A 22,720-nucleotide genomic window follows, 5' to 3' on the forward strand; every position below is an offset into this window, starting at 1 on the left:
GTGACTCTTGTTCCTAAATCATACTTGAAACTTATCACTTTTTTATATCATATATACGACGTCGGCTGGTAACAATGGATGGAAAATATGTAGTATATACTTGAAATTTTATGTAAATTAATTATTCATTTAAGAAAAGATCAATATAATTTGAGGTAAACACACAAGAAAAATGAAAACTACATATCTACATGGGAGGGAAATTGCACCATTATGACATGGGATTGGGGGGGGGGGTCAAGTTTGTAAGTGTACGAAAGTGGATTCACTTTTATTGTCTCTCTTTCCTGTTAGGACGCAAAGGTGAAACTGAAAGTGCCCAGAAAAAAGTGAAATATGGCGACTAGGGCCATCCATCCATCTCTTTTGACCTTTGTTTAATCGAAAAATAAACTATATGGAATTCAGGCTTTCTTGCGAGAGTGTCGGTGGCAATGGTAGATATTGCATTATCTATTACCAAACCAGTTGGCGACACACATAATCAAAGCTTTAAAATTCTTAACCTCTCTCCTAATTGCAGGTATCTTTATCATCATTACGGGTTACCATGCAAGTCACTTGCCTATAATGTCTTGTTTATTTGACTTTTGGGTTAAGTTTAATTTAATGTGGCTTGGTACTCATTGGTGACTCCATCAAATGCACTAATTACTTTGGCTGATCAAACTTTTGATTTGTTTAATAGGGGACAATCACTTATCTCACTAGAGAGGCATTATTCCTCCAATTTTGGGCTAAAGGGTTTACTTGGGTTGTTCGCATTAGCAATTACTGTCTTTATTCAAGTAGTGAGTGAAAGATAGTTTTTTTGGTGGCTGTCTTGTTTGGATTGCTGTTTTCCGTTAAAAAAAATTACGTTATTTTTCGTAATCATATTTTCTTATTACTTTTTTTCCTTACATACATCAAATCGTTATAATAATTTTTCCATGAAAAATCATGAAAAATGCAATCCAAACACAACTGAAATTCAATAAGAATTTGATCACGAGAAGATGATGGTGAGAATAACCCTATTTAGGGATTATTAGATTTTTTGCCCAAATTCAATTAATTCAAATTAAAGGGAGGGCTCCAAAAAGATAGTAAAAAAGAAGGTAGCACAGGAAATTAATTAATACAAGTCGATCTTTAGCATTTAAGTCTTGCTGGAACGGGAGACAGAACAAAAAGAAAAGTACGGCAGATGGAACACAAGCCACCTTTGCTCGATAAAATGAGACGTTTCGGCATTAATTTCCTTGCCCCTGGATGATATAATAAATACTAAGATATACTTCCCCACTTATCACCTGTGGACCTATTTGACAAACAAATTTTTGGTTAAATTTATCTGTTATAAGTTTTTTAACAACTTTAACTACAGTAATCTTAAAAACTTCTTAAAATTTTTAAACTATACACCAAAAAATTACACATTTCAAAAATTTTTCTTACAATTTTTACAATAAATTACAATAAAATTTTAAACAAATACTCAAAAAAACTCATTTGTCAAACGGGTCTATATTTGACTTTTTTGTAATGGGTTTGGCTTCAACGCCACCATAATAAGCCGTGAGCTGGTGTTTTTTTTTTTTTTTCCTTCTTTTTTCTACAAAATGATTATCAAAAGGGTTTGCCATTGGGGAGTGAGCGGTAACTCTAAAGCTTTCTCAATAGATCCCCTCTCGTTTTTGCGTGTAGGACTATCAAATATCAAATCTGGTTTTGTGCGTATCCAAACTCAACTCACTAAAATGGTAAAATTCATAATGTGAGCCCCATGCATACATACTGAGCTCTTTTTTTTTTTTTTTTTTTTTTTGAAGAAACATATTAAAGTTTCATACCTAATTCCGGTTCTGTCCAAATTCATATGTGTATAATATCATACATTATTGTTATGTAATTATATAGGTTATAAGTTATACACATTATAATATACATATAATTGTTTGATTATACACATCATTTTACATATTTAATATATGTATAATTATTCGCGTTAGGCATTAATCGAGCCAAACCTATTAAAGCCTAGTCTCATCTCACAATTTGTTGGATATTATATCTATATCTATACTCAATCCAACTCGGTAATAGATAAGGATTGGTCTTAAATTTTTTGGGCCAGTCGAGCTAAGTTTGGTTAATCCTTCCCATTAATAATTCTGTGTATGTGTGTGTGTTAGAAAAGCTTTTCTTATTTGTCATAACAAAGATGGATTATAAGTGCAAAAGATCCTCCTATCACCTTTCATTATATTGTTATTTTTTTTCACAATCATCCTTTTTCAATTTTTTGTTGTTTTATTAATTTCTAATAACTAATAACAGCATAAAAAATAAAAATAGAAAAGACTAAAATAAAATAAAATATCAAAGTAAAGAAGAATCTTTACGATTTTTCTATTGTTTTTTTTCCTTGTCATTTTAACATGTTGTATGTATTTTTTTCTTACCTTGGTAATAGTTATTAAAACTTAAGAAAACCAAAAAAGAAAAAAGAAAAAATTAAAATAGAATATTTATAAAAAAAAATGATAATATGATGAAAGAGATGATAGAAAGTGGGATAAGAAGTGAAACAAAAGATTCTTTGCAAGTCATAAGACTTTATCATCTAGATTGTAGTTGGTCATGAAATCTCACAATAGTTTAACATTACATACTTGATATTACCAACAATGCCTTATGTACTATGCGACCAATATGCTTAAATACGTTATTGGATGGAAAATTTTTTAGAATAATAGTTGTAACATTTTTGTGGCGTGATGTATGTAAAATAAGAAAGCGATTAAAAAATATACTTGTAATGAAATTTAGTTGCGTGGATTGGTTTTCTTGAAAAGCCGTATAAAGTGTTTAGCTGATGGATTATTTGTCATTTATTTATTTATTTATTTATATCATTAACATATTTTTTAACCTTTTTTCTATCTCACGTACATCATATCAGAAAGCGCTATAATATTTTTTTTTTATCTCACATACATCATATTAGAAAGCGGTATAATATTTTTTTTCAAAAAAAAATATCCAAAATAATCTATCATCCAAACTAGAGATGTAATCGAACCGAGCTACTCGCGAACTTGACTCACGCTTGGTCAAAACCGAGTGCGAGTCGAGCTCGAGTAGCTCGTTAATATATCAAGCCGAATTCGAATATTAATTTGTCAAGCTTGGTGGCTCGTCAAGCCTTAACGAGCACAAATTAATTAATTAAAAATCATATATTTAGTTATTACAATTTTACTCTTTTAGGCTTGGAGTTGCCTAAATTACGAAAATGTTGGTTATAACTTAAAAATATTTATAGATCATATAGTCATTTTACAAGGAAAAAAAATAACTTGAGAGGCAAAAAACAAAACTGGCTTTTCCTAATTCCCTTTTCCTCCTCAATTTATAACTTCTACTTTCTAGTTTCTACAACTATTTATGGACCTTTCTTGTGATGAATTGCAAATGTTCCAACTTGTTTCAATTCCTAATAATAGCCTGTTCTAAATCAAGAAATTGGGTTTGCATCAATTTACTTTGCATGAAGAGTTATATTCTGTAATTATGGAAGTGGACATGGATCTCGAACTCGAGTCAAGTATTCGAACTGGATCATACTTGCAAGAAAATCGAGTCGATTTCGAATTTTCGAGCAACTTTTCAAATTCGAGTCCGAATTCCATTTTTGCTACTCGCTCGAGCTTGAGCAATATATCTCTGCTGTCGAGTCTAGCTCTAATATAGCGATACTCACGTTTGACTCGATTCGATTAGAGCCCTAATCCAAACACAAAAATGTCTTGGAAAGAAATCAAATTGCAAGAGGAAAAGGTTAAGAAGAGGACTAGCATACGTCCAAGGTTCAAAGATGTGAATGTCAAACCGTGAGAGGTGAGGAAGCGGCGAAATCTTTTGTGGTCTTTGCTTTCACAATTCGTGGTTCCCCAACCCATGTAGGCGGATCCCACTAGTTTTATTCTTTTCTTTATACTTTTCGCACGTGTCAATGCCTTGCCTAGATTACATGGATAGACGGTGTCGTGTGTGCACCTCAGAATCAGAGATCTCAAATCTGTACACTCCACCTCTCCACATATTTATGCAGCAGCCCCCCCGCCCCAAAACCAAGTCAAAAAGTACAACTACAAGTCTTCTTCCAAGTTCTATTACTTCTACTTACTTCTGCTAGGACAGTGGCTGTTTAACATACAACTAACAGAAAAAAGAAGGAAGAAGAAGAAGAAAGAGAAGCAAAGCCAAGCCCACAACAACAAAAACAAGTCTTGGTGAGGTGGAAGAAGCATCCCTTTTGGTTTTTAGTCCCTCTCTCTTTCACCCTCACACGCACTGATGCATATTCTCTTTCTTTCTTTCTCTCTCACACACTACACACACTAGGCCACATTAGTGTCTGAACTGAACATCAACATGTGTAGTAGGAAACCAAACGATAGCAACTCTTCCTTTAGCTTCACTTCACAATTTCCATTGCTATACTTCTAAAGCTTCTTCCTTTATGACATAGCAGTAGTATTAACTTCTTCTTTCTCTTCCAACACCCCCCCCCCCTCCTCTCTTTTTTTTTTTTGTTTTGCTTTTGTCTCGCTCTTTGTCACACACACACACACACACCGAGTCACACTTAAATATTGTATAATTTTCCAGATCTAAAGTGAGCACATTCATTTTCAAGAATGACGGACAGGGTGTACCCATCAAGCAAGCCCAATGGCACCGCCGCCACGGCCGCCACCGCCAACCCCACGCCCACCAACAATCCACCACAGTTCCCACCGGCCAAATCTCACGTCTACAATCCCATGCGCCACCCTTACCGCCCCAACCCGGCCCTCCACGCCCGCCATAACCACCGCAGGTGCAGCTGCCGCCGCTGCTTCTGCCTCTGTTGCTTCTGGTCCATCCTCGTATTCCTCTGCATTCTTCTCCTCGTCGCCATTGCCTGTGCTGCCCTCTACGTCCTCTACCGCCCCCACCGCCCGGCCTTCTCCCTCTCCTCCTTAAAAGTCTCCCAGTTCAACCTCACCACCACCCCTGATGACGTCACCCGGCTCACCTCGAAGCTCAACTTTACGCTTTCCTCCAAGAATCCCAACAAGAAAATCACGTTTTACTACAACCCCATCACCATAAATCTGTATCTTTCCGACCAACAGAAAGTTTTGCTAGCAAATGGGACTTTCTCAAACTTCACCAGTCAGCCGGGGGACGTCACCATCCTGCACTCCACCCTGTCGACGACGTCACAGGTGCTGGATGCCGACTCTGTAACTTCACTGAAGTCAGATCTGAAGAGGAAAAATGGGTTGCCAATGGCTATAGAGATGGAGACCAAGATGAAGGTGAAAGTGGAGAAGCTCAATAGTAAGAAAGTTGGGATCAAAATCGTTTGCGATGGGATTCATGGGCTGGTTCCGACGGGTAAAACTCCAGCAGTGGCTTCAACTGCTAATGCCAAGTGTAAGGTTGATCTTCAAGTCAAGATCTGGAAATTCAACTTTTAATTACACTTACATTAATACCATTTTCCAAATTAATACACTAGTGCCTTAATTTGGTTTGATTTTGTTTTTGTTCAATTCTTGCTGTAACTCTATAGTTCCTTTTTTCAAAAAAAAAAAAAATTTTTTTTGAAGAAAGTAAGTTTTTCTTTTTTTATTTTTATTTTTGGGGGCTGTTTATAGGTATTTCATAGGATGTTTAGTAGAGACAGAGTAGAATGCAGACGGTGGATTGACAAAATATTGGTGGGGTTTAATCAAATTCAGAAGAAAATGAGGGATTATATAATTGTGTTAACCTTAATTTTTGGTATATTAGGTGAAGTGTAATAAGAGTGTACTACTGGACTACTTTTCATTGATATCTCAATTCCAAATCGGCGATTTTACTTGGAATTTGTTTACCATATTCATGTATATTTAGTCCGTTTTATTCAGCTTTGATGCTTTTTTTTTTTTTTTTCAAAGTTACAAATCTCTTATGAAATAGAGCATAATACTCAGCTCGGTTTTATACATTTTTAATCAAAAATAAGAAATGTAGGCAAATTTGACCATTTTTGTTTGGAGGCAAATTGCTCCAGTTGCAGAGGGAAGAAAGAGAAATTATTGAATAAAATAAGAAATACTCCACTTAATAGTAAAAGGGAAAAAGAAAATATATTTTCTTAATTTTTCTGAATAAACTTTCTTTGCATTGAACGGGTTTCAATTCTTTCTTTGTGTTTTTCTTTAATGTCATAAATATATATTTATTAGTATAGTACGCGGAAGTGGCTAGTGGTACGGTATTAACCACTAAGAAATTCACAATTTCAATAGCGCATAGAACCAGGAACTCGGTCCTTTGCGATCGCATTCATTGATGCCTCGAGTCATTCCCACTAAGACTTGAAAATTTTTTTTTATTTTTTTTTTTTGCTTTTGGGGTGCTTAAAAAGCCACCAGTTCAAGTAAAATTATATTAAAAAAAAAGTAACTACAAAATTTCATTAAAGTCTCAAAAGGTCACATATGATGGAGAATGAAGAGTTGCTAAAATCAGCAATCATATAGTAGGAGTGTTCGTATTGAATTTTGTTAGGTGTGCAATTTTTACCTTGTTGCCTAGCACAATTGTTGCCAGAGGAGCCAAAAAATGGTTGGTAAGGTCATTTGCGACTGACTTATACAGGGGTGGAAAATGGGATGTTACTATACAGGTGAAGAATGTCAGTTTTTCTGAAAATGCCGTCAGCGGATGCTTAGGTATCTGTCTGGATCAACGATGGTTCAGTCATTTTCGAGTTGACCTTGGGCCTATTCAGGTTTCTCTCCCCTAGTAAAAATTCAAGTTTTTCTGAAAATGTCGTCAGTGAATGCGTAGGTATCCGTCTAGATTAATGGTGGTTCAATCTTCTTTGAGTTGTCTTTGGACCTCTTTCGGTTTCCTTTTCCTGGTATAGAATAATGTAGATCAATCGTGTCTGGGAAAAAAAAAAAAAGGAAAATGGGATGTTGCTTTGTTGTTTTGATTGGCCCAGTTGGGCCTCTATTTGTCATGAAGAAGACACTAGAAAATAGAAGTTGTAAATAAGAGAATGGGATACACGATACCATACATGACTTTTGCCCTGGTTCAGGAATTTTTTGGAACCTTATTTGGAGGATTGTTGTGTGCATTGCATGACAAGCATGCAGCGCAAAGGAGTTGGTATTGAGTTTCTGAGCATCGAGTCCAGGCCATTACTAATGACTAATGAGTTGGTAGTTGCTACAATAAAAGGTTTTACACTTTTGACTCCTAAATGGGTCCAAAACCCGTACATGCTTACAGCTATAGTTTGCGTGCATGCCTTTCCTTCCGAGTCCAATTACAAATCTATCTCATAGATGCTGTTGGGGTTCCCCTTTTTCTTTTTCTTCCTTTTTTTTTTTTTTGTCTCGGATCACTTTTTTTGAAGGGAAAGGGAAAAGGGTTTAAATTTAGTACCTCTAAGTTTTGATGAGGTAGCAATCTTAAATGACTACTAGACCAAGGCTTTTTTTTTTTTTTTATCACTTTCTTTCTTTCTTTCCTTTTTTTTTTTTTGGTCTTTTGAAGCTAATGAATGTCTTTCTTCTAATGTATCGTTTTCTTTCAATTTTATTTTTTTAAAAATTTTTTTCCTTCTGAAGCTAATAAATTACTTTCTTCTCTCAAGTTTTGTTAGCATTCGGAAGAAAAGTTATAAAAAAAATGAAAAAGAAAAAGAAAAAATGACACCTTGCTGCAAAACTACTTCCATTCCCTTCCTTGTTTCAGATTGATAGTCTAAAAGATAGAAAATCTTGTGTTTGGATTGCATTTTTCATGAAAAAATTACTGCAGCGATTTGATGTATGTGAGGGAAAAAGATAATAGAGAAATGTAATTACGAAAAATGACGTAATTTTTTGACGAAAAACAGCAATTCAAACAAGGAATGTTCATTCATTATGAAATATCTATGAAAAAAATTAGTAATACTTAATTTCCATGAGTTTTGAAGGCTAATAGTAAATCTATCAGGTCTACCATTTGACTGACCTGCTGATTGCACATGCATCTAAGCCTAGCTGGTTGAAATGTTGACCGGTGCAAATGACAGGCAGCGGATGCATGTAACATGGATTTCTTTCGCGGACGAAATTCATAGGAAGATCGAATTACGGCCCTGTTTGGAAGCTCGGTTTTTTACCAAGTTTGTATAAAACTAGTTTTTTAACAACTTTTGCTACAGGAACCCCAAAAAACTTATCAAAGTTTTTAACCTACACACTTAAAATATTCAAAATACAAAAAAAAAAAAAAAACTTCCTTCCCCTTTTCTTCTTCTTCCTCCCCCACCACCACCTCCATTGCCGGCTCCGTCACCAATTTCCGGTGCCGGTGTCGGTCTTTTTTTCCCTTTTTTTTCCCTCTCCCCCTCTTCCTCCCCTACCATCATCCTCTCTTGTCTTTTTTTTTCTCTCTACGTCCGGCGCAGAGGGGGGTGGCACAGAGGAGGGCAGCGAGGGGGGCAGAGGGGGGAAGGGGCGGCGGGGGAAGGGGGAAGAGGCAGAGGGGGGCGGCGCAGAGGGGGACGGTGGGGAGAGAGGGAAGGCGGGGGGAGGGGCAGAGGGGGGAGAGGGAGAAGGCGGGGCAGAGGGGGGTGGCGGGAGGTGGAGTTGCTGCTGGGGGTGGTGGAGGTAACGGGGAAGAAGATGAAGAAGAAAAAGAAAAAGAAAAAGAGAGGAAAGAAAAGAAAAAGGAAAGAAAGAAAAAGAAAAAGAAAGGGAAAGGAAAAGAGAAAAAAAAAAAGAAAAAAAAAAGAAAAAAAGGAAAAAAAAAAAGAAAAAAAAAGTTTTTCACCTTATAAAAACTTCTACAAAATTTTTTCAAAAACTTCTACAGTACACTACAGTAAAGTTTTAGACAAACTCCCAAAAAACTCAGGTTCCAAACAGGCCCTACGTTCAAACCCGAAAACACGAATCAAATATTTAACGACAGTGAGAGAAAGCTCTCTCGACAATTGAAATATTTATTAGGAATTTCACTAATAATTGATAAAGAAATGGATACAAAAGCCTTAGAAAAATTTCTATTTATAGGCTACAAGCACATGTCTAATGAATTACTTAACTAATAAGATATCCTAAAATATCTAATTAGAATAAGAAATAACAAAAAAACAACGAAAAAAGGAAAAATAAACGTGAGCTGAGTACGCGACTTGGACAGTTGAATTTTTTTTTTTTTTTTTTTTTTGTCATTTGTCATTCCTACTCCTACTCCTACTCTAACTACGGGGAGGCTCAACTGAGCTTGCGGGGAACTGATGGGGATAGAACCACCACCGGATCAGACGAATGCACTACGCACCCGTCTGGACTTGGACAGTTGATTAGAGGTTGCGTTTTTTCCTTTCTTCATCAACCACGCAGCTTTTGCTTTCCTTCTTTCTTTTCCTATTCCACCAATAGTTATACTAATAATCCTACTAAAAAATTAAGTAAAAATAACACTAAAACCATAGAATCTACCCTAAATTTGACTCTGAATAATTTCTTCAGATAGGGATGATGGATCCGGGGCAACTCGTTCCACATCAGCAAAATACCTACAGACTATCATAATCATAATATAATAATATTTGCGATAATAATTACATGATCTAGCAAAACATGAAAATATACTTAAATATAAGCATCCAAGTCATTATGATTGGAAGTTAAGCAGAACAAAAATTTGTTCTCTGTCAAAACGTATTATTTAAAAATCTAAGATCCAGAATAGACCAATGTCAGTTCATTCATAATGCTATAGAATTGCACATCAAATATTTTAGTCATTTTTGTATTTGTTATCCAACTACATGTTGGTACAAGATATACTCTTACACCTCAAGTTGTTTTTGTACATTTTTTTTCTAGGTATGGGCGCTAGGCTTAACTAATGCTAGGAGGTGAATCCCTTAAATTCGTTTGAATTGCTATTTTTAGAAGTTTATACATACATACATATATATAAATATATATACATCGTGATGATTTGATATATACAAGATAAAAATGTAACTGAGAAATGAGTTTATAGAAAATGTAAAATTTTTCGTTCTAGAATGCAAGGAAGTGATTCATAATATATTGATACACTGGATTTTCTCGCGTGTACATATGGACTTAAATTGCTGGACTAAGTGAATATGAGTAGAAGATAAGGTAATGATGGATCTAGAGTCTTGTCGGCAAAATGATAATTGACACTAATCAGATGCCACATTATTATTCTCCAGCGTCATTAGTACCAAAGAAGTGGTTTTTACTTGTGTGCAAACAAGCAAAATGATTTCCAAGTGCCAGTGGATGATTGAGGTGATGCCCCAACAAACGTGGGAAAGATTGTGCTGTCACGTATTGACCGGAGACTTGAAACAAGCTGTCTTATTGGTAGAGTGGTAAAACTTGAAAAACAAATGCACTTTCGTGGGAAAATCTTCTTGTGTGCTAAAAGACACATTCTGCGTTCAAATAAGATTCAAACAGATGATTCGAAACTGAGACACCCAATTTCCACAGCGTTAATTTATTGTCCCTGGTGATTGATGCAAATTCAATGGTTATGTGCTTGCCCGGGTAGTCCGACGATAGTGTGGTAAAGAGGAGGATGTGGAGTGCACTGATGAATTATGATGTGCCGGTAGCTAGTTTTGGATTGTCGATTTTGAAAAATTATTAGGTTTTTCGTGAACATATTTTTTTATCACTCTTTACCGCGCATATATCAAATCTCTACAATAATTTTTCTACAAAAAGTCCTGAAAAATACAATCAAAACACACCATTAATTCTCCAATGAGAGACCTATCATTGAAATTTGAAATTTTAACCTAAGGTTTTATGGCAAAAGAAACAAGGATTTGTTACGTGTTGATTCTTTTTTTTTTTTTTTTCTAAAAAAAAGTAATCAAATTGTGGAAGTGTTTAAATACAAGGAAGAATATTAAATGCGAGTACCTATTTTCAATTGGTTAAACATGTACAATTTTTTTTTTTTTTTTCATTTAAGAGAGAGTCTAAATCTATAACCCCTTGTTTGATACGCCGAATGTTTAGAATGAAATGGTCTTTTCTACTTTGAATGCATTTTTACCCAAATTGATAGAGAAGAAAATTTATTATCAATCTCCGCAAGACTAGTTAGAGTGAAATGTCCATTCCATTTTCAATGCTTGATATAATCAATTTTTAGATGTTAGAATGAAATGAAATATGTACTTACTTTTGTTTTGTTTATTTAATCTATTGTAGAGCATTACATGTCTTTACTTTTGTTTTGTTTATTCTTGCTATGCAATTTGTTTGTCTTATACAACGAACTTTGACCTTTTTTGGCATTAAAAATTAATCATGTGCTTATTAGAATGATTCAATTATAATATTTCATTTATTTTGAAATCTAAATCTTTATTTTACCTTTTTGTTTTCATTAACAGCATAATTACACTGCATATAAAAAATTAAATCCCATGGAATCAAACATTCATATTTTCTCTTTATTATATTTTCACTATCTATATCAAGCGATAAACAATCATACATGTGGACAAAAGTTTAGAAAAATGATTTCTCAAAACTAGCAAAGAGAAAATAAATATTCTTGTTAAAATAATTTCGATCAATTATTGATTAAGCTAACAAAAAAGATTGACATTTGAGAATAAACTTGACCCCCAATAATTTCAGGCATTTCAGGATAAAGTTGCAAAGTGCTTTCCTTACAATTTTGTGAGGGGTAGTGTTAGCATAAAAAGCTTTAATGAGTTTTCTCAGGAAAAGATCTTTCCAACTCCAAAGGTCCGTTATCAAATACTCCCTCCATCCCACTTTGATAGTCTTGTTTCTTTTTTCACACAGTTTAAGAAAAAGTAGTTAACTTTGTTGGAAAAGTAAATTTAGATTGCTATTTTTCTAAAATACCCTCACATTAAATATGGTACAATTTTATGGGAACTTGAATTGATGGTAAAAAAAGAATCAACTCTCATTCAATGGGGTAGGTTTATAGTAACAACTACTTACATTGAATAAGGGCATTTTAGAAAAATTAAAATACAATCACATTCTTCAATTGGAAAATGGACTACATTTTGGGACAAATGAAAAAGGAATACAGGACTATCAAAGTGGAACGGAGGGAGTAGTATGAGAATGGAATGGACAAATCGGAAAGGCATTTCTATTTTAAACATTCCTGCATACCAAACCAATTAATAAAAGGAATTGATTTCAAAGTCCAATCAAGGAAATCACTTTTTTTTTTATCCCTGATGTCCATGCAAACTTGGATTTTGGAGACAAATTGGTTGTCTTAACCATTGTCCATTGACCCTTTTGCACAAAATCCAACAAAATGTTGCATTGCCCCAAAGGCGGGCTTTTAGGACGTCCTCAATCAAGGTTTCTGCTAGTCAATGCATTTGGGCTAGATCATATTGGGTTTGTTACCTAGCCCAAAATGAACTTGGAAAAGGCTCATGCTTCACAATCTTTAAGTATTGGGACCTTGGCACTGTACCACTCAAACTCCTCCAATTGCAATAGACAATTAATCGTACAAATTCTTGATTAGGAGATAATCAAATTAAGTAGCACTTGACTTGATTAACATGTTCCATAAAATTCTTTGCTGTTACTGTTGGGCCTATTTTTTTGTCTTCAGTTCCATCAATACTACTAGTAGCCGATCTGACTGAGCATAATGTACGATTTTGGATCACAACGTCATAATTTGTTGTCTTTTTGCAGTTTGTACTTTGATGGACAAGTTTAGCCAAAGTTTCGCATTCAACTAAAACAATTTTGGAACAAAATGTTTACTGGGTTGAGTTTCAACTTTTGGAAAGTTGCCACCTTGAAATTTCGGTTACCCCACAAAAGGATAAAAGAAAGAATCGAAGTTAACAAAGACTTGTAGTCTAATCTAATAGCTGCAAAAGGAATTGTAAGGGATAGGTTTAAGAGTCCTTAATAAAATACTGAATTTGACAAGTTCAGCACTTGTTATAAATCCACCCTGAAATCATTGGCTTTGGGCAAATGTAGCATTTGATCAAATTAACTCTTAAGTTTTTTTTTTCTTGCTTGAGTTTTAAATTGAAACAATAATCACTATGTTAGTTGTAGCCCCCTTTTTTTTTTTTGGGGTTCAACAGAGATATTAAACCTTACAAGGGGATAAAGGAAACGGGAAGATTTGAAAGTCGAATCCGAGACCTCACAATTAAATTGGATTTTGAAAACGTGTTAGTTGTAACGTAGCTACTGTTTATAACCGACTACGAGTTATGCACATTTAGGGTGCTGATTCTGGACTCGAAAAAGCTAGTATTTTTTTTTATTGTATTTCTGTTGGATTTGAGTTTTATCCCATCAATCGGTTGCAATCATGCTATGTGGTTCGATAATAGGAACATGTATGGCACTTTCCTAAAGTCGAAAGCTCCAAGAGCTCTGCTATAACATCATCCCATGCGAATTTGATTTGAATTTGCAACTATCATAAAGTAGAGCAGCTACAATCCCATGGTGAATGGCTCCAAGACGAAGCTCCTGGTCACGAGGGGTTCCGACTTCAACAGCCTCCAGGCTCCACCCCTGCGTACATATGCAAACTTGTCCACTGCGTCTGATCGTGTTTAGGCATGTGAATTCGAGCCCACTCGAGATTTTGAATCACATAGGACAGGAGGACCAATCATCAATCTGAATTTGTCAAGGTAATGACTGGATTACTCAATTGCACTGATCTTTGAGCCAATAGACAGTATAATAATAGTAGAATTACGTTAACAAAATTGGTAAAAGAAATTAAAGGCCAGTCGTCGAATTTGGCTAAAGAAACAGGTATTGGTCCCCATCTTTGTATTCTATGACGTACTCCTTTCGTCCCACTTTGATGGTTCTGTATTTCTTTTTCATCTGTCCCAAATTGTAGTCCACTTTCCAATTGAAGAATGTAGTTGTATTTTAATTTTCCTAAAATACCCTTATTTAATGTAAGTAGTTGTTACTATAAACCTACCATATTTAATGAGAGTTGATTCTTTTTTTACTATCCATTCAAGTTCCCATAAAGTTGTACCATATTTAATGTGAGGATATTTTAGAAAAATAGCAATTTAAATTTACTTTTCCAATAAAGTTAACTACTTTTTTTTAAACTGTGTGAAAAAAGAAACTGAATACTTAACTATGAAAAGGATGTCCCGTGGGCTCATCTTTTAAGTTTTATGCTCCACACAAAAGAGAGATTCTGGCATTTCTTTTTTCTTTTTCAGGTCCTGGCAAATTTTATTTATGTTGCCATCAATTGCCGGGCTACAACTTAGCTGGAAACAACTTGAAACGTCCAATAAGTTGGTGAACGCCCCTTAAAGAAATTGAGACTTATAGCCCTTGTTAATTGATGATTGCTTTTTAATTTCTTTTTTTTTTAAAGAAAAGTTTGTAGAAAAAGATTGGAAAAAATACAAGTGTAAAAAGCCAGCAGCAGTATGAGCTGATCCATCACTTTCGAATGTGATGCGAACTTCCTTAACTAGGGGATTGTCTTTGATTACATTCATGTGAGCTATTAATTTTCCTTTCTTTCCCATTGGGTCCTCTTATCCGAAAGGGCAAAAAAAAAAAAAGAAAAAAGTATAACAAATGTTTAGTCTGGAAAAGAATTAAAAATGGATCAGAAAATATTGTGCATTAATCATTTGCAACGACACATACCAACCTCCAACAATCCCACATATTACTAGACGGTGGACAAGGGAATACGGAGATTGAGGGCCATTCCTGTTGTCAGTAGTTCACTGTACAACTTTATAGTCGGTTGGATTTTTAGTCCTCCCATGAACGAGATTAATATTTTCTGGAGTTTTTTTTTTTTTTTTTGTAGAAAAATGTATAGTAACGATTTGAAATACAATGTAAGATAAAAAGGTGATTGAAAAATATATCTAGAAAAAATAAAAAATTTGTTTGAAAAAAAAAGTGGTAGTCTGAAAAGAAATTAGTATTGCTTCACTTGATTGTTTGACAGTATTTTTTAGATTTTTGAATAAGTAAATTAGCAAAGTTTAATGAAATTGAACTAGTATTATGGTACAAAATAAAGAAAGTATTTGTGTATCCAGTCAAAATTTTGAGTTAAAATATTTGTTTACACACCATCACCAATTTCACTACTTGTACATCGTTCACCCAGAAAAAAACAAAAGTATTTGTGTATCCAGATAATATCACAATACCATGAAGTATAAATGAAGACAGTAGGACAAATATTTCAAAATGTTGTGGTAGAGAAAAGCTTATAGCAATTAAATTCAGGAGTACGTGGTTGCTCAAGAAGACTAAAAGAACACTACTGTAGTGTCATTTTTTTTAGTTTTATTAATTTTCATACAAATTGAATTGATTGTCCGAATTTCATAAAGTAATGTGGCACTGCAGGTACATCATTTATATCACCATCCTGGCATTAAATACAACATACAGAGATGGAGAAAATAGTCATAAGAAAAGCCATAGAAACACTCATTATTGGCTCAAAATTAAAACGACAAAAAAGGAATATTTTTGTTTGAATTTTATTTTTTATTTTTTATTTTTTATAAATCTATATCTATATCTATATGTATCGTAGAAGGTGTTTTTAGCAGAGACCCCTCAATGACTTCTAAACTTCTCATTCTTTTTCTAAATTTTTGTATTTATTTTAATACATAAAAAGTAGTGGGTTATAACCAACTCTATCAAACAATGAATTTTAAAATTTTAAACATTCTCATTATTTACTTCATAAACCGTTTATAGTTTGTTATTTATACTTTAAATCCTTTTTACTCCTTAATTAAAGACAAATGCTCATTCGTATGCTATTTTAATACAATGTTACATTTTTATAATTAAAAAATATTTGTCACCACACTAACCCTATAACCACCATTGCAAATGAGCTTTGCAAATTACAATCACGTTTCAAAAAAATCACAAATGTGCAAATAAATGTAAAGTTGAGGGGGTAAAGTGCAACTAAATATAAAGTTAAGGGGTTTACTATATTTAACCCTAAAAAAAAAATCCAAGAACGTAACAAATAGTGGGTTATAAATTTTTGTATTTATTTTAATACATAAAAAGTTGTGGGTTATAACCAACCCTATCACCAGTCAAATTTAAAATTTAAAACTTTCTCATAATCTACTTTATAAACCGTTTATAGTTTGTTATTTATACTTTAAATCCTTTTTACTCTTTAATTAAAGACAAATGTTCATTCACATGCTATTTTAATACAATTTTAATTCGCAAGCATACAACATAATCAAGAAACAGCAGAACCAATTAGAACTACATTTTGACCCAAAAAAAATTAGGCTTAGATGGCACTGGCACGTTGCCGTAACTTGCGATGCCAATTAGAACTATTTAGTTTTTTAATCCTATAATATCAGTCTGCTACAAAAAAATAATATTTTACTAGCATGCGGTATTTGCGTACAAAATTTCAGAGGTAAATCAAATGCTTTTACTTATACTCTATATAATTTGAATAGTTTTTTAGCGAATATCCATACTATACAGGACCCTCACTTTGTACAATTGGAGCTATCAAATTGTGTATCAATCACAATTTAGATTTTGCTCGATATCTGCGCAGTTGGTGAGTTCCATCAGTAACACTATATCAAATTTTTAATATTTTTTCATACTCATATCAACATGTATTTCAAAAATTTGTAGGTTTGAAAATGATACATGTGTTTGAAAGTTAGTTACGTGGTTGAGGTCAAACAATGTTACAACATTACAAGCATTGCTGATAGCAAATTCAAAGAAAATATGAATATCCGAATATACAATCATGCGTATGGTAAACTTACTCTATTGAATTTAATTACTGCACAAATTTTTTAAATTTATAATCCTAACCTATACCTTCTTTCATTCTTACTGAATTAAATATTTTGGAATACTTGCTTACATTCAGAGCATTAACATAGAAAACACGTTCTATAAGTTGTGCAAAAATTGTGGATAACTATGTGAAGATCGTTTTTCAAAAACAGTGTGTATGCATTGTAATGACGTAGCCGACACTGTTGTTAGGTAATTAATTTCATGTACCTTTAATTTCAACAAAATTTTCTGTATTTTATATAACTTTTTATTTGTCAAACAGGTATAATGTTAACATACAAATCAAAGATTCCAGTTATAACATGTATCTTATTTTACAGGACAGACATGCATTATTCATATTTGATTGTAATGTTTCTTATCTCAAAAAATTACAAAGGAAGATAGAATTTATTGATATATATATTTATTTTTTATAATGCTATTTATAAACTATGTAAAAAAAAATACTATTTTTGAATTTCGCACGTACTTAATTCTCAGAACAATGGTGATAGGTTCTTCAACCAATGAATCAATTCATGTAAAGATTATGCATTTTCATTTGTAGTACGCATTCCACAAAATTCAACAGAATTAATTAAATCATCAATTTTGACTTTCGTACTAAAAGTTGATTGGTGTGAAGAGTGTTCGCACCTTCATGCAAGATTATCAAATCGAATACATAATATTTGTAAGTATTTTATTTTAACAACATTTAATTACATTTATTTTTATTCATATATCATTCATTTTCTAATATAAATTTCTATTATTTTTTTAGGATCTATCTTCCAAAAAAAGATAATTTTCGAATAATATACACATTTTATCATATTTCAAACTATTATTAGATAGATATTATATTTTAATTATGTTGGTACAATTTTTTAACCTTTTTTAATGCACCCTTTTATTTTCATTTTTACAATAATATCAGCACCGTGCATAGCACGGGTATTCATACTAGTCTATATGTATTGCAGAGGGGGTTTTAATGGAGAGGCTCTCAATGGTTTCCAAACTCCCAATTCTTTTTTCTATATTTTTTATTTATTTTAATACATAAAAAAGTAATGGGTTATAACCAATCCTATCACCAGTTAAATTTAAAATTTAAAACTTTTCCATTATCTACTTCATAAACCATTTATAATTTGTTATTTATACTTTAAGTCCTTTTTACTCCTTAATTAAAGACAAATGCTCATTTGTACGCTATTTTAATACAATTTTACAATTTTATAATTAAGATATATTTATCACTAAACTAATCCTATAACCACCCTACAAATGAGCACAATCACGTTTCAAAAAAATCACCATATCACCACCACGTTTCCCACTTCAATTAAGACTCCTCCAATTTAAGAATTTCATTCTAATTAAAACTCCTTCAAGACATAGCATCCTATAATTCATTCTTGCAACCAAATTATCCCATATGCTCATTTGTCATCTTTTGGTTAATAAAAGGGGCATTCAGATCGTTATTTTTTAGATTGTTTATAAAAAATTTTAAAACAAATATTTCTTTAAACGATTATCTTGGGAAATCATCACAAAAAATAGTAGTATTTCACCAAAGTTGTGCCCAATTATTTTTCCTTCTTGATTATAATTATAATTCTTTATTTGAAAAAAATCTTGAAAAGTAAGATAATGAATTCTAAATAATAAAAGGAATAGAAAGATTGGAGTATAAGGCTGAAAAGGGTAAAAATAAGGTAATGAATCCTAAATAGTGAAAGGAACATAAAGATAGGAGTATAGGATTGGGGAGAGTAAAGTCAAGGAGGCTATAGTTGTGGGTTGGGATGAAACTATCAAAATGGATTATTTATGTGGCTTAAATAGATATAATTTTATGTGATTTTTGTTATCTTTTCCATTTATAACCCATTGCAAGATTTTATTTATATTTTCTCCTATATTCTTTCAGCAACAAAAAAATAGATCATTGTAATCAACAAAAATAAGAACACGTTGCATTAATAAATAAAGTTTTACCTAAAAAATTACATAGAAGACCCCATGGTGGTGATCATAAGGAGTTTTAATTTTGTCACTCTACAAGAATCTTAAAATAATTTAGATATGAATGCAAGAAATCAATTTATACTTAATGAGTTAATTAAAACTTTGAAAGAGAGGAGGGAGGAAGTAGGATAAAATTTAACAAAATAAAAAACAGGAAAAGAATTTACAAAAAGTAGAATATAATTATTGAATTTGTTACTAATGAATTTGAATCTAAGTCTAACTTAATTAGGTCCAAATAGGTAGTCCCAATCTATCCATTTAATAGCCACTAATTAATGAGTTTAATTGGGTTACCGATTTAAAGATAATAAAATTGCGTACCCATACCCATTTGTTGAAGAGCAAGTTGAAAAATTGATCATTATTTACAATTATATATGGAGAGTAACAGGATATAAGGTAAATAGGATGCGAAATTGGGTAAGAGATTACATAATTTGATAGAAGCAAGTTAGAGTGAAGGAAAGGTAGAGTTTGCAGGATAGAGAAGAGTTTAAAGGGAATGAAAAGTTTGGGTTAAAAAGGTGAGAAAGAGAGTAATGAAAAGTATGGAAAAGTCAATAAGAAGTGATGCAAAAAAAGAGAACATGGCAAGGAAGGGTAACATTTTATGATTGGTATGCTTATAGTATTTCTTTATATATTTTTGTGACCTTTGTTCATATTTTTTAATATACAGTAAGGTTTGAGATAAAGTATATAAATACAATATAAATTAAATACTAAAATAGTACTCTTATAATTTTTTAAACCTTTTTTCATGTAATTAATATAAATAATTCATTTACTATTATTATTATTATACTAAACATTAATCCGTGCATTGCACGGGTTGCAACACTAGTATTATATGTATTTAAAAGTGTCAGTATAGATTATTTTTAATTTTTTTTGTCATGTTTCGATAATCTAACTATTTAAGAATAGTAGTTTAATTATGATATTTGTACATTTTTTTTCAGTCTTACCTTCACAAATTCAAAATTTAAATTTAAATAATAATATGCATATGATTAAAAGGGGCAACTATATTAGAAAAAAGATTTAAAAATACCTTAGCTTTCTTAATATGATAAATATTTTGAGATATTTTAAAATAAAAAAAAATGACGCGTTCAATAACAATAATGAAAACATGACATTTACAACTACAAGGAAGAGTAGAGTAGTAGAATATTCCGAGAGAAAGTTTTAGCCATCGTGACATATATATAGTCTAGCTTTGGAAATGCGCAAAAGGCGGAAAAGCGTCTTTCCGTTGCCGCACGGCCATAGAATACAGTAGTGGTGCAGTGGGATCCAACTGCCAACAGGGAGGAATCAATCACCAGTTCTGCTTCCATCCCGTGTTTGCTTTTCCACCACGTATGGGAAAAAAGGTTCTTTAACTCTTAGTGCCATGATTTGTTTTTGCTCTTTCCCATCACCTTTAGTCCGTTGTATGTTTTAATAATCAATCATTAAGGCAGCATAAAACAAAAGCATAGAGGTAGTAATTAACATGAACATCAATAATCACAATGCACTACAACCTCGTAGCACCATGAAGAAGTCTCTTCTTGTTTATTACTTTATTGCAAGCCTTCCCTTTTTTTCACGCGCACATTAGCATTTGAGATCTTTGTTTTCAGTCTTTGCGGCCGCAATTCAGTCTTGGCAATTGAACCATACACTCGTCACAATTTGTATGTTTGAGGTATCAGCTAGTAAACCACCAGCTTTGGGTCGGTTGCCACTACCAAAGCGTTAATGCTTGATTAAGGATTAAGGGTTTAAATCTTATCTTTCATCAATTGCTATAATATATAGATCTGTTTAAAAAATTCATACGAATACGTAGTGCATCCATTTAATACGATAGTGATTTAGTCTCCTTCAAGTTACCCTTCGACCTCTTCACGTTCATCCTTCGCCTAATATAGAATAGTGTAGGTCTATCGTATTTGACAAAAAAAAAAAAAAAAAAAGAGGTATCAGCTAGTAGAATTAACTGTGTCAACTTGGTTTCTTTTTGATAGTCTTATTTTTTCTTTTTTGTATCTGTATCAAATTATAATTCACTTTTTAACTGAAAAATATAGTTAATTTTTATGTTTTAAAATACTTTTATTTAATATACTTTGTTATCAGTGCTTTGATTCGGCCTTCTATCAACAATTGTTCTGATCCACATCTTGAATAGTGTAACTTTCCATCGGTATTATTGTTGTAATTAATACAAAGGAATACTGGTTAGTAGCCTTACCCTTAATATTACCATACTAACACCTTAAAAAAAAATTAATAGATAAGATTTACTCTTCCAACAAAAAGTGAATTGATTGTTTTAAACTGCATAAAAAGAAATTAAGACTATTAGTATAAATTATCTATAAATGGTTTTATGATATTTAACGAGAGGTTCTTGAGTATTTGCGGTATTGACGTTTGTGTAGCAAATTTTTTAAATGTCCAAAAGGTCATGTTGGGACATGTGCTGCTTAGCACTTAAAAGGAGATTAGCGTCAAAAGTCAAGAAATGAGTATCCAAAAATGTAAGATTAGAACACCTTAAGGATTGGATATACTCCTACCATTTACTGTCTCCCTTTTTTTATAATTGACATTTAAGAAATTTGCCCTAGTTTACTTTTATCTGTCGTTTTATTATCTCCATACAGTAAATTATTTTTTCACAATTTTACCCTTTTATCTCTCTTTTCCAATACAGGGTTCTTAATTACTACTCATAGTAATTATTACATGCTTTTGGCCTAGTAAAACAACACCATTTAGTATTCTAGTGAGAGAAAATATGGATGAATTGGATAATTAATGAGGGTATAAAAGAAAAGTAGTGTATAGATTTAAGCAATGAAAAACTTTTCTTAATTGGTGTGCAAAACCTTAAACGTCAGTTATAAAAAAGGGGAGGGAGTATTTGTGTAAGAAATTAGTAGCTTTCTCCGTAACTCAATTGGACTCTGGTTTTGTTCGGTATGGCAAATTAAATATTATGCTTCTTTTTTCTTTAAATACATTTTTCATGGAATTTAGCAAATCTTTTAATCGCAAAAATAATCTCATCGCCAGCCATCAATTCACCCCTATTAAAATCCAGCTACTCATCACTCTGTTTCTTGCAGCCTAAATTGCGATTGGAAATTTGGGACCAAAGCCAGGCCACCACATTGATATCAGACTGTCAAAGCAGGCTCGTTGCATAGCATATGGCATGTCATTATCCAGATATCAAAATAGACCTAATAAGATTTGAGTCCATCCGTAAATTGCCACGCGGGCGTATTAGTTAGAACAACCCTTTGAAAGGCTAATTGACTTAAATTTGTTACTTAAGTAATGTCCTCAAAAAATGAATTCATTCTAATTACGCATTAATTTTTAGCTCACTTATTTATCAATAATTAATTATATTGTTGTTCATATATAATATTGAGTTTGTTTTAATAGCCATTATTTTTTTTTAAATGTTAGTATTTCACTTGCATCACAATTATAATTTTTAATCAATTTTTTTTTTATTTTTAATAATTTTTTTATTTCACATGTATCATATTAGTAATAAAAAAAGGATTACTCTTATATACTCTGACAGTATATACACTTTTCACTATTAGATACATGACACATAATATGAATTTGAATTTGAAACTCAAATTTGATATATGTGTAAAATCTGAAACTTAGATTTTATAATTTTAATTAAAAATTATAATTTAAAACTC

General features: G+C 32.4%; 1 protein-coding gene across 3 annotated transcripts; it reads left to right on the plus strand.

The window, feature by feature from the left end:
• Positions 1–4,118: 4,118 nt before the first annotated feature.
• LOC140013875 (NDR1/HIN1-like protein 13) lies at positions 4,119–5,545 on the plus strand. 3 transcript variants are annotated; one of them, XM_072064090.1, is made up of 2 exons: positions 4,119–4,285; positions 4,660–5,545. In XM_072064090.1, exon 2 carries the CDS (start codon positions 4,689–4,691, stop codon positions 5,514–5,516), a length of 828 nt encoding a protein of 275 aa, XP_071920191.1. In that variant the 5' UTR covers positions 4,119–4,285; positions 4,660–4,688; the 3' UTR covers positions 5,517–5,545. The 3 variants fall into 3 exon arrangements, with proteins under 3 accessions (XP_071920191.1, XP_071920190.1, XP_071920192.1); XM_072064089.1 differs by having other exon boundaries at positions 4,688–5,545; XM_072064091.1 differs by having other exon boundaries at positions 4,119–4,280; positions 4,688–5,545.
• Positions 5,546–22,720: the final 17,175 nt, after the last annotated feature.

This window comes from Coffea arabica, chromosome 8c, assembly GCF_036785885.1.
Source record: "Coffea arabica cultivar ET-39 chromosome 8c, Coffea Arabica ET-39 HiFi, whole genome shotgun sequence".
NCBI lineage: Eukaryota > Viridiplantae > Streptophyta > Magnoliopsida > Gentianales > Rubiaceae > Coffea > Coffea arabica.